A 13,002-nucleotide genomic window follows, 5' to 3' on the forward strand; every position below is an offset into this window, starting at 1 on the left:
TGTGCAATAAGGGTGTTCAACAGAATTGTTGAATGATTACCTCATCTCTGTAACCCACACATACAATTATCTGTAAGGTCCCTCAGTCGAGCAGTGAATTTCAAGCATAGATTCAACGAGAAAGATCAGGGAGGTTTTCCAATGCCTCGCAAAGAAGGGCACCTATTGGTAGATGAGTATAAAAGAGACAATGAATATCCCTTTGAGCATGGTGAAGTTATTCATTACACTTTGGATGGTCTATCAATACACCAAACCCCTACCGCTCAAGAATTTCACCATGATTTGGTGATTTTAAACCAGCTACAGAGTTAAATGGCTGTGATAGGAGATAGCTGAGGATGGATCAGCAACATTATAGTTACTCCACAATACCCACCTAAATGACAGAATGAAAAGAAGGAAGCATGTACAGAATAGCAAATATTCCAAACCATGCATCCTTTTTGCAATAAGGCACTAAGGTAATACTGCAAAAAATGTGTCAAAGAAATGAACTTTTTTCCTGAATACAAAGCATTATTTTGGGGGCAAATCCAACACAATAAACACATCACCGAGTATCACTCTTCATATTTTTAAGCATGGTGGTGGTTGCATCATGTTATGGGTATGCTTGTCATCGGCAAGGACAATGGACTTTTTTTAGGATAAAAAAAAATGGAATAGGGCTAAGCACAGGCAAATTCCTAGAGGAAGACCTGGTTCAGTCTGCTTTCCAACAGACACTGGGAGACAAATCCACCTTTCAGCAGGACAATAACCTAAAATGTAAGGCCAAATATACTGGCGTTACTTACCAAGACAACATTAAATGTTCCTGAGTGGACTAATTACAGTTTGGACTTAAATCTGCTTGAAAATCTATGCCAAGACTTGATCTTTTTCAAATGGCTGTCCAGCAATGATCAATAACCAACTTGACAGAGCTTTATTAAACATTTTCTAAAGAAAAATGGGAAAATATTGTACAATCCAGGTATGCAAAGCTCTTAGAGACCCAAAAGACTCACAGCTGTAATCACTGCCAAAGGTGATTCTAACATGTATTGACTAAGGGGGTTGAATACTTATCTAATCAAAATATATGAATGAATTTCCTGTTAATTAATTATTATTATTTTAGAATTGTTCTTCCACTTTGACATTACAGAGTGTTTTATGTAGATCGTTAACCAAAAATTACAATTAAATCCATTTTAATCCCAATTTGTAACTCAACAAATTTGTGGAAAACATAAAAGGGTGTGAATATTTTCTGAAGGCACAGTACTGTATTTCACTGGCCTTACAGACGTATAATGTTTTTCTTCTCATTTTGAGGATATATAATTCCTGTCAAGGATATGTGAGAGGGAGGATGGTCTAGGTGTTGATGTATACCTCGCTTCCAATGAAAATAGCATCTAACTGCATCCACCATGATAACTAATGGTATCTTGGAACATGGATGGCATTGGTAATGGACTGAAATGTAAGCCTGAGAATCTTTAGATGACTTTTGCAGCAGTATGAGATCGGTTTTCGATTTACAATGACTGTCCTCTTGTATATCTGGCAAATCACACCAGATCTTCACATCAGATCTTTTTCAGAGCTGATCTGATTAGTCAAAAGACCAATTAGTGAAAAAAATATCAGAATTGGGCTGTCTGTCTAAATATAGCCAACGTGCATTATATAGTACCACCCTAAACCGGGCTTTGGCTTTATTGAAATTAAAGAGTAACCTTGGAATGAAGTAGTTTACGGTATACACAATAAGAATAGACAGACCAATGAGATATTGCTACTAACAGTTATCCAAACAGTGATGCCCATTCCTTTTTTACTTGTTCACTTTATTCTTGCAATGGGCCTGTTGTTCTAATGATTCCTCCCAAGGTCTGGTCAAGGACACACAGGCATGCACACACACGCACGCACGCACGCACACACACACACACACACACACACACACACACACACACACACACACACACACACACACACACACACACACACACACACACACACACACACACACACACTCATCAGTGTGATATCACTCTTCCAGACTGTGGCTGCCCGGAGCTTGATTAACCACAAGGCACAGTGATGTGTTCCACAGCTCCGTGTACAGCTCCATGCTACAGTAGCTCCTTGGGTGACAAATGGCCTGGTAGCAGAGGATGATGTTATCGGCCCCACTGACACTCTGTTCTCCCATCCCGCTCCATCTCCCTCTATACTAGGCGCCTACTACGGGTGTGAGCACTGAAGTTTGTAGCTATAAACCGGATGACCAGATGACAGTACAGTACTTGAAAGCCACTGTGAAATCATGATTTTGCAAATATAGTACTTCATGTACGGGTGTGAGCACTGCAGTTTGTAGCTATAAACTGGATGAGCAGATTGACAGTAGACTACTTGAAAGCCACTGTGAAATCATGACGTTGTAAATTTATTTTATTTTATTTTTTATTTTACCGTTATTTTACCAGGTAAGTTGACTGAGAACACGTTCTCATTTGCAGCAACAACCTGGGGAATAGTTACAGGGGAGAGGAGGGGGATGAAAAAGCCAATTGTAAACTGGGGATTATTAGGTGACCATAATGGTTTGAGGGCCAGATTGGGAATTTAGCCAGGACACCGGGGTTAACACCCCTACTCTTACGATAAGTGCCATGGGATCTTTAATGACCTGAGAGAGTCAGGACACCCGTTTAACGTCCCATCCGAAAGACGGCACCCTACACAGGGCAGTGTCCCCAATCACTGCCCTGGGGCATTGGGATATTTTTTAGACCAAAGGAAAGAGTGCCTCCTACTGGCCCTCCAACACCACTTCCAGCAGCATCTGGTCTCCCATCCAGGGACTGACTAGGGCCAACCCTGCTTAGCTTCAGAAGCAAGCCAGTAGTGGTATGCAGGGTGGTATGCTGCTGGCAAATATAGTACTTAATGTACAAGTATATAGAAAATCAATACATACAGTAAACAGATAGCCTACATTTACTTGCAATTGTGCATCAAAAATGATCGGCTACAAAATAAATATGTTCTGGTGTAATTAAACATCACTCTCACGCCATCTGCAGTAGTCTCCTTAAAATACTGTACTGCTTGCTTTTACTAACAAACTATTTCCCCGTTTAATATCTACAAGTTATCAGTCCCTGTTGAGCCATGTTCTTGATGCAGTCCCACATGAAAAAAATGGCTTACTATAGAATACTACAGTACTTACTATTAAATTCTATAGTAAATTGTAGAATACTATACTACACTATTTAATTTGCATATACACTGCCCATTCCCCTCCACCATATCGCAATTTGTCCACCTATAAGTGAGAAATCTATGCCAAGTATAGTCCATAAATTGTGTTTCCAACGGGTTAAAGAAAAGAACAGAAGCTCTGAACTATCTGTTCAGACTCCCAGTCTCACATAGCTACAGGTTATGGAAAATGTGGTATTTTACTGTTTCTCCAGTAGGTTTCCTGAAGGAGAAAGCCTCCACTTCTATGTCAAAGATAACAAAACAAAAACACTATAGTAAATACTACAGTAATGTCTGCAAAACACTACAGTAAATACTAAAGTATACTACAGTCCGCAAAAACACTATAGTAAATACTACAGTATACTACAATCTGCAAAAACACGACATTAATTACTATAGTGTAAATACTACAGTATACTATAGTAAATACAACAGTATTGACTGTAGTGTTTTTGCCTACTTTGGTCCTCAAACACACTACAGTGAATACTCCAGTAAAGTCTGCAGAAACACTACAGTGAATTCTATAATATTTATACCATAGTATACCTTTTTTTTATATATGTGGGGTGTGCTCTTCTCCTCCCCACCGCTTTCACCAATGCAACCATCCCACCCCTGTCTGACTTACTCCAACAAGAGGGTGATGCTAAATGTATTTAATTATAATCTGCAATCTAGTGTACTACTGAGGATCCCTGGAGCACTCTTCAACTGTACATCACGTCCAAGAACCTACTTCTCCGCAACACTCAAGTGCACTTTTGTTCCAGGAGCGAGAACCACTTTCACTATAAAAGGTCCACCGGGTCCTTGGAAACAAACTTATGTAATTCTGCCGCTAAATGGCACTGCACCCAAGGCAGATATATAGTTCCAATTTTCCTGCATTCGGCCACCTGGATTTTGCTCTCTCTGAGTACTATTGCTGGTATCCTATTTATGGATGCTGCACTGGTGTTTCCATTAATTGGAAATTAAATTACATTTTATTTGTCACATACAACGAATACAACAGGTGTAGACTTTACCATGAAATGCTTACTTACAAACCCTTTCCCAACAATGCATAGTTAAAAAGTAAAAACATATGCAAATAAAAATAGAAAATAGTACAATAAATAACAATAACGAGGCTACATACAAATCAAATATAATTTTATTTGTCACATGTTTCATAAACAACAGGTGTAGGCTAACAGTGAAATTTTTACTTACGGGCCCTTCCTAACAATGCAGAATTTTTTAAAATAGAAATAGTAAGAAAATAAAAAAATATACAAAAAGAATAACACAAGGAATAAATAGAAAAATAATAACACAAGGAATAAATACACAATGAGTAACAATAACTTGGCAATATACACGCGGTACTAGGTAATTGAGGTACATACACTATATATACAAAAGTATGTGGACACCCCTTCAAATTAGTGGATTCAACTATTTTAGCCACACCCGTTGCTGACAGGTGTATACAATTGAGCACACAGGCATGCAATCTCTACAGACAAACATTGTCAGTAGAATGGCCTTATTAATGAAGAGCTCAGTGACTTTAAACGTGGCACTGTCATAGGATGCCACCTTTCCAGCAAGTCAGTTCGTCAAATATCTGCCCTGCTAGAGCTGTCCTGGACAACTGTAAGTGCTGTTATTGTGAAGTGGAAACGTCAAGGATCAACAACGGCTCGGCCATTAAATGGTAGCCCACACAAGCTCACAGAACAGGACAGCGGGAATGCTGAAGTGTGTTGCACGTAAAAATTGTCTGTCCTCGGTTGCAACACTCACTACTGAGTTCTAAACTGCCTCTGAAAGAAACGTCAGCACAAGAACTGTTTGTCGGGAGGCTCATGAAATGGGTTTCCATGGCCGAGCAGCCGCACACAAGCATAAGATTACCATGCCTAATGCCAAGAGTCGGCTGGAGTTATGTAAAGCTCGCCACCATTGGACTCTGGAGCTGTGGAAACGCATTCTCTGGAGTGATGAATCACGCTTCAACGTCTGCCAGTCTGACGGACTAATCTGGGTTTGGTGGACGCCAGGAGAACGCAACCTGCACGAATGCATAGTGCCAACTGTGAAGTTTAGTGGAGGAGGAATAATGGTCTGGCACTGTTTTTCATGGTTCGGGCAAGGCCCCTTTGTTCCAGTGAAGGGAAATCTTACCGCTAAAGCATACAATGACATTCTAGACGATTCTGTGCTTCCAACCTTGTGGCAACAGTTTGGGGAAGGCCCTTTCCTGTTCCAGCATGAATGCCCCCATGCACAAAGCGAGGTCCATACAGAAATGGTTTGTGGAGATCAGAGTAGAAGAACTTGAATGGCCTGCACAGAACCCTGACCTCAACCCCATCGAACACCTTTGGGATGAATTGGAACGCCGACTGCGAAGCAAGCCTAATCGCCTAACATCGCCTAACTAATGCTCTTGTGACTGACTAATGCTTATTGCTTCTTTAATCAGCACAACCGTTTTCAGCTGTGCTAACAATTGCAAAAGGGTTTTATAATGATCAATTAGCCTTTTAAAATGATAAACTTGGATTAGCTAACACAACATGCTATTGGAACACAGGAGGGATGGTTGCTGATAATGGGCCTCTGTACGCCTATGTAGATATTGCATAAAAAATCAGCCGTTTCCAGCTACAATAGTCTTTTACAACATGAACAATCTCTACACTGTATTTCTGATCAATTTGATGTTATTTTAATGGACAAAACAATGTTGCTTTTCTTTCAAAAACAAGGACATTTCTAAGTGACCCCAAACTTTTGAACGGTAGTGTACATCTATCCCATCTCGATCGATATACATCTATGCAATCATGATAGCCAAAGGTAATTTAAACATTGATTGATTCTATGTGTAGATACAGGTCTGCTATCATAAAAAGGCCCTTGAACATCCTAGTGTAAATACAGCAGTAGATCCAGATAGCAGCTCAGCAGCAGTGCAATCCCAGTTATTAAATACTACTGATGTGGAAGACCCGCAGGCCATGTAATGCGGGTGCAGCCTTAATGCCTACTGATATGTCTGGATAAACAACATAACCTCTCACTGGGAGGCCCGGTCTGTACAGACTGTGCTACATAGGCTATTTAAAAACACGTCTCACATTTGTCATCCTTTGCCCATATACTCTTCTCCATCGCCTCCCTCTATCCCACCACCAGTTGCTATGGAAGACATTAAGTGAATGTTTATGAGGCCTCCAAACACTAGTGATATATCCTGCTGCATGCTTCATAATGTGCTGATTGATCAAAAGGAGACTGGCGGACTGGGAGGGTCGAAGGAGACGTAATGGAAACACATTGACAAAATAATTTCAGAAGGGACATTATGTGGGAAGTTGGAAATAAAACTAAAATGGCTTTATCGATCTTTCACTCAATCTGTTTATGGACGTTTATGGCCGGTGCATTACAGGATGTCACTGGGAGAGTTGGCCCAGTCAGGTTCCCAATGGAGTGTTTAGAGAGAGGTGTGTGAATGTGAATGCATGTGAGTGTGCGCGTTTACGAGTGTGTGCACACATCAAATCAAATCAAATTGTATTTGTTACATGCGCCGAATACAACAGGTGTAGACCTTACAGTGAAATGCTTACTTACAAGCCCTTAACCAACAATGCAGTTTTAAGAAAATACTTTTTTTTTTAAAGTATGAGATAAGAATAACAAATAATTAAAGAGCAGCAGTAAATACTGTAACAATAGCGAGGCTATATACAGGAGGTACCAGTACAGAGTCAATGTGCTGGGGTACCGGTGTCGAGGTAATTGAGGTAATATGTACATGTGGGTATAATTATTAAAATTACTATGCATAGATAATAACAGATAATAACATGTGCACGTGTGTGGTTGCCTATGTATGAAAGTCGACTAAAATCCATGAGGTGATGTGTAAATACAAGTGAGAAGATATTGATCGATTGAATCTCATAGGCTGGCTATTGATTTAAGGCCATTCGTAGTACAACTAAGCTTTGATTGTACTGCAATTAAGGCAGCAGACAGTTTGATCCTATCCAGTACTGCTCCCTACGTTGAACCCCATTGTGTTACCAGATACCCAACTATGTAGTATGCTGTATATGGGGAATATCAAACATTCACTATTACAGTGTCCATATTAGGACTGCATCACATTAACTTGCTCTCTAATTAAGGTGTGAAAGTGAAGACATTATAGACACTGTGTGGTATGCCTAATACCAAAAAGTCACATACTGTACTGCTACAGTCCTTTCTCCTAACTAACAGTACTGATCTGTCAGTTAGCCTGAATGGCACCACAGACTCAGCCACACACTGTGCATACAGCCAAAGGCTAAAGCCAGCCTTTTTCTTCCCACAGTGATTTTGTTTCCTGGTCTTGATCTGACTACGGCTGCAGTCTGTCTGTCCACACTGAGTCGCTTTAATCATTTCTCTCCCAGGGGCTTTGATCATCTATTATTTTCATCTATGGACTGTGGCTAGCTGGCTGGTAGTAGTGTTTGATTGAAGGCTGTCTGGGCTCTACTGTGTCAGAATGGGGAACTGATGTTGTGTTTTTTGCTAAACTGCACTGGCCGTTTAGTACAGATTTTCCAAGTTCTAACTCAATGTGTTAATGCTGTTATGCATTTTGCCAAAACCATGCTGGGTTATATTGTTGGTTGAATCCCTCTGACTGTATGAATACACCTACTGAAACAAACTTCAACAGACTGTACTCACCTTAAGTGTGATTTTCTTTTTGTTGCCAAAAGAGGCCCATCATCTGTAAATCCCTCCCCAAAACTGGCTTTGACAGTACAGTATTCTGACATGCTGCTGTCTTGACAGCTCATCACACACCCTCACCATGTATTCTATGAACATAACATTACATATGGACAGCCTCTATTACTCTTCATGGATATGGTTGGCAAGTTTGAATGGTTTGTGTATCTCACCGATCAATGTCAATCTCGGCTGTCAGGCGGGGGGCTGAGTTTTTCTCTGTCAGCATTTTCACACAAAAAAGTAATTGTGAAATTTTTTACCGCTAAGCTGGCACTGTATTGACCACCTTTCTCTCCATAATATAATAGTCGCTTACCGTAGGAGACACCATAAAGTGAAATATCTCCCCATAAAAGCTGCATCACAACTCTTTTCCATACCATCTGAGCAAAGGGCAATATTTGGCTGTGAGGCCTGGATATTTACTTGAAGGGCTCATGGCTACAGTGTAACCATTGCAGAATATATTCCTCACCTTTTCTGGCCGGGATGGGTGCATATTCCCAATGGAGACATACACCAAATTACCATGCGTATCTCTCATCTAACTGTATGTAAACTTCTGACTTCAATTGTATACACTGGAGTCGTTTACCAACACGACATTGATTTTTCCTGAGTAGCCTACTGTTGTCACAGTTTTGACTTAAATTGGCATGAAAATCTATGGCAAGATTTGAATATGGCTGTCTAGCAATGATCAACAACAAACTTCACAGAGTTGGAAGAATGTTTTGAAGAATAATGGGCAAATATTGTACAATCCAGGTGTGCAAAGCTCTGAGTCTTACCCAGAAAGACTCACAGCTGTAATCGCTGCCAAAGGTGATTCTAACATGTATTGACTCAGGGGGTTGAATACTTATCTAAACAAGACATATTAGTGTTTTAAATAAAATAAAAGGTTAGAATTTTTCTTCCAATGTGACATTACAGAGTACTTTGTGTGGATCATTGATAATTAAATCCATTTTAATCCCACTGTGTAAAGCAACAAAATGTGTGAAAAGTCAAGGGGTGTGAATACTTTCTGAAGACTGTACATCAGAAGAACAGAAGAGCTCCTCCTGGAACAGATCGTTAAGCACAGAGTTATCTTTCCACATGGGCGAGGGAGCGTTTCTCTTTGCATATTTACCCTCACCACATTCAGAGCGAAAAGCTGAGAGCTGTAATTTAAAAACAACCCTAAAGGAGTAACGGCCTTGTAAATTTTCTCAAGTACTCTGGTACCCGACCATCATCTCGTTCCTATAATTGAAATAACACGTTTATTTCTAGGTGTTTTGGTGTCCCTACGGTGACACAATGGGCTTTGAAACACATTTAGTCGAGACCTTTGATCCGCTAGCCTGATTCTGCTTACTGTGATGCAGCACCCTAACCTAAAGGTTTATTCAATAGCATAGAGTGGGTCTACAGTAGCTCAGAGCCAAAGTTAACTGTGTGGAGTTGGTGAGAACTTGTTGGACATGGCGGCCCAAATAGATTTGTGGCTTCAGAGATTATGTCCATTGATTTGGCATCACAGTGTGGTATTGAGCGACGGGCCGATGGCTTGCAGAGTGGGGAGGTCTCCTGGCTAATGTTGTGGTTCTGTGATTGCAGGTGCCGAGGGAGCCGTGTTCAGCAAATCTGTGGAGACGCCACACGTCAGGGCCGAGCCCTTCAAAGAGCTACGGTAAAATACATTTCTCTTTGAATAATCCACCCTGATGTGCACACATATTGTAGATACATACTGTACATACATACATACACAAACTCACACACAGCTATAACACCATGCATCACCTTTCTCATGTTCTGTGCATTTATAATTAAACAACATTCAACAAAAAACCTGATGGGGAATTGCTGTGGCATGTCACTGGGTTGCTATTATAAAATGATGGAAAAATTGCTCCCGTCGTGGGCAGAGGACCTACTGTACAGTTTAGTTTGTGCTAGTGCATTTGGGCTGACTGAAGATTACAGGGCATTTCCCTAAACCATGGTGTGTCGCTCAGCGAGAGTGAGGGTGTGATTTGGATTATTGCCTGTGAAATGATTTACTAACCCAAGGTCCTTGGTCCTTGGGACCCCAAGGGGTGCACATTTTGCTCTTGAACTACACAGCTGATTCAAATAATTAACTAATCATCAAGCTTTGAATCCGGTGTGTGGTGTTTGGGCAACAAATAAAATGTGCACCCCTTAGGGTCCCGAGGGCCGAGTATGGGAAGCCCTACTCTAACCCAATGCATACTACCAATGTCAACCATTATACGCTGAAAAAAAATACAAAAGCAACATGTAAACTGTTGGTCCCACGTTTCTTGAGCTGAAATAAAAGATCCCAGAATTGTTTCATACACACAAAAAGCTTATTTCTCTAAAATGTTGTGCACACATTTGTTTACGTGCTTGTGCTGGGTACAATAAAAGACCACCCTAAAATGTGCAGTTGTTGAGGGAGCATGCAATTGGCATGCCGACTGCAAGAATGTCCACCAGAGCTGTCGCCAGGTAATTTAATGTTCATTCCTCTACCATAAGCTACCTCCAATGTTGTTTTCAAGAATTTGGCACTACGTCCAACCAGCCTCACAATCGCAGACCATGTGTAACCACGCCAGCCCAGGACCTCCACATCCAACTTCTTCACCTGCAATATCGTCTGAGACCAGCCACCTGGACAGCTGATGAAACTGTGGGTTTGAACAACCAAAGAATTTCTGCACAAAATGTCACAAATCGTCTCAGGGAAGCTCATCTGCGGCTCGTTGTCTTCTCCAGGGCCTTGACTTGACTGCAGTTCGGCTTCGTTACCGACTTCAGTGGGCAAATGCTCACATTTAATGGGTACTTGCACGCTGGAGAAGTGTGCTCTTCATGGATGAATCCCGATTTCAACTGTACCGGTCAGATGGCTGACAGCTTGTTTGGCGTCATGTGGGTGAGCGGTTTGCTGATGTCAAGGTTCTGAGCAGTGCCCAATGCTGTTGGTGGGGATATGGTATGGGCAGGCATATGATACGGACAGTGAACAAAATTGCATTTATCAATGGCTATTTGAATGCACAGAGATACCGTGATGAGATCCTGAGACCCATAGTCGTGCCATTCATCTACCACCATCACCTCATGTGTCAGCATGATAATGCACAGCCCCATGTTGCATGGATCTGTACACAATTCCTGGAAAGCTGTCCCAGTTCCTCCATAGCCTGCATACTAACCAGATCTGTCACCCATTGAGCATGTTTCGGATGCTCTTGATCAACGTGTTTGACATTGTGTTCCAGTTCCCGCCAATATCCAGCAACTTCGCACAGCCATTGAAGAGAAGTGGGACAATATTCCACAGGCCACAATCAACAGCTTGATCAACTCTATGCAAAGGAGATATATCGCACTGCCTGAGGCAAATGGTGGTCACACCAAATACTGACTGGTTTTCTGATCCACGCCCCTACCTTTTTTTTAAGGTATCTGTGACCAACAGATGCATATCTGTATTCCCAGTCATGTGAAATCCATAGATTAGGGCCGAATTAATATATTTAAATTGACTGATTTCCTTATATGATATGAACTGTAACTCAGTAAAATCTTTTAAATTGTTGCAAGTTTTTTAGAAATACATCTCCCAGCCACCCTTCCCTATCTAGAGCACTGTGTTGTGCTCAATCATGTCACATGACCTTGATATAACCTTTATTTAAAGCATTTTATTTTTTATTTCAGATGGTCCAGCACCATCCTCAGACAATTTTAATTCTCATTTCTGGATAAGGATAAAAACACAGGATAAAATCTGTTATTGTCACGATCGTGTTGACGTGAATGAGAGGACCAAGGCGCAACATGATATGAATACATCTTTAATCTTTAATTACAACGACGAAGATGAACACGAAACACTTAAACAACACTAACAAAAACAAACGATCGTGAAACTTCAAACGTAAGTGCACACACAAAGTACTTACGTCGACATATACATATACAATGACCGACAAACAGCTAAAGCCTTTGGCAGCCTTAAATATGGTTCCCAATTAGAGACAACCGAAACCAGCTGTCTCTAATTGAGAACCCATTCAGGCAACCATAGACTCTCCTAGAAAACTACACACCCATAGACACAGCTAGATACATACACTCAACACAAACCCATACACTACCACCAACACCCCCTCTACCATATAATACCCCAAAATACACACATACCCCATGTCACACCCTGACCTAACTTAAATAATAAATAAAACAAATAATACTAAGGCCAGGGCGTGACATAACCCCCCCCTTAAGGTGCGAACTCCGGACGCACCAGCACATAGTCTAGGGGAGGGTCTGGGTGGGCTTACTTCCACGGCGGCGGCTCCGGCACTGGTCGTGGTCCCCACCCCACCATAGTCATAAGGGGCAGCACCGGGATAAGGGGCAGCACCGGGATAAGGGGCAGCACCGGGATAAGGGGCAGCACCAGGATAAGGGGCAGCACCAGGATAAGGGGCAGCACCAGGATAATGGGCAGATCCTGGCTGGATGACGGCTCCGGCGGATCCTGGATGGACGGCTCATGGCTGGCTGACAGATCTGGCTGCTCATGGCTAGCTGACGGATCCGGCTTCTCATGGCTGGCAGACGGATCTGGACGCTCATGGCTGGCTGACAGATTTGGACGCTCATGGCTGGCTGACGGCTCTGGCAGATCCTGTCTGGTTGGCGGCTCTGGCAGATCCTGTCTGGTTGGCGGCTCTGGCAGATCCTGTCTGGTTGGCGGCTCTGGCAGATCCTGTCTGGTTGGCGGCTCTGGCAGATCCTGACTGACGAATGGCTCTAGCGGCTCTTGACTGACTAATGGCTCTGACGGCTCGGGACAGACGGGCGGCTCTAATGGCTCTGGACAGACGGATGGCTCAGACTGCACTGGGCAGACGGATG

General features: G+C 42.0%; 1 protein-coding gene across 2 annotated transcripts in view; it reads left to right on the plus strand.

The window, feature by feature from the left end:
• LOC129818137 (delta-sarcoglycan-like) overlaps window positions 1-13,002 on the plus strand; it is a 317,531-nt gene that overhangs the window by 271,892 nt on the left and 32,637 nt on the right. For both annotated transcript variants that reach the window (XM_055873769.1, XM_055873777.1), the window contains exon 6: window positions 9,676-9,748. In XM_055873769.1, the coding sequence (XP_055729744.1) occupies window positions 9,676-9,748 (73 nt within the window). The remainder of the gene's footprint in view (window positions 1-9,675; window positions 9,749-13,002) is intronic.

This window comes from Salvelinus fontinalis, chromosome 2 (genome assembly GCF_029448725.1).
Source record: "Salvelinus fontinalis isolate EN_2023a chromosome 2, ASM2944872v1, whole genome shotgun sequence".
NCBI classification, from domain to species: domain Eukaryota; kingdom Metazoa; phylum Chordata; class Actinopteri; order Salmoniformes; family Salmonidae; genus Salvelinus; species Salvelinus fontinalis.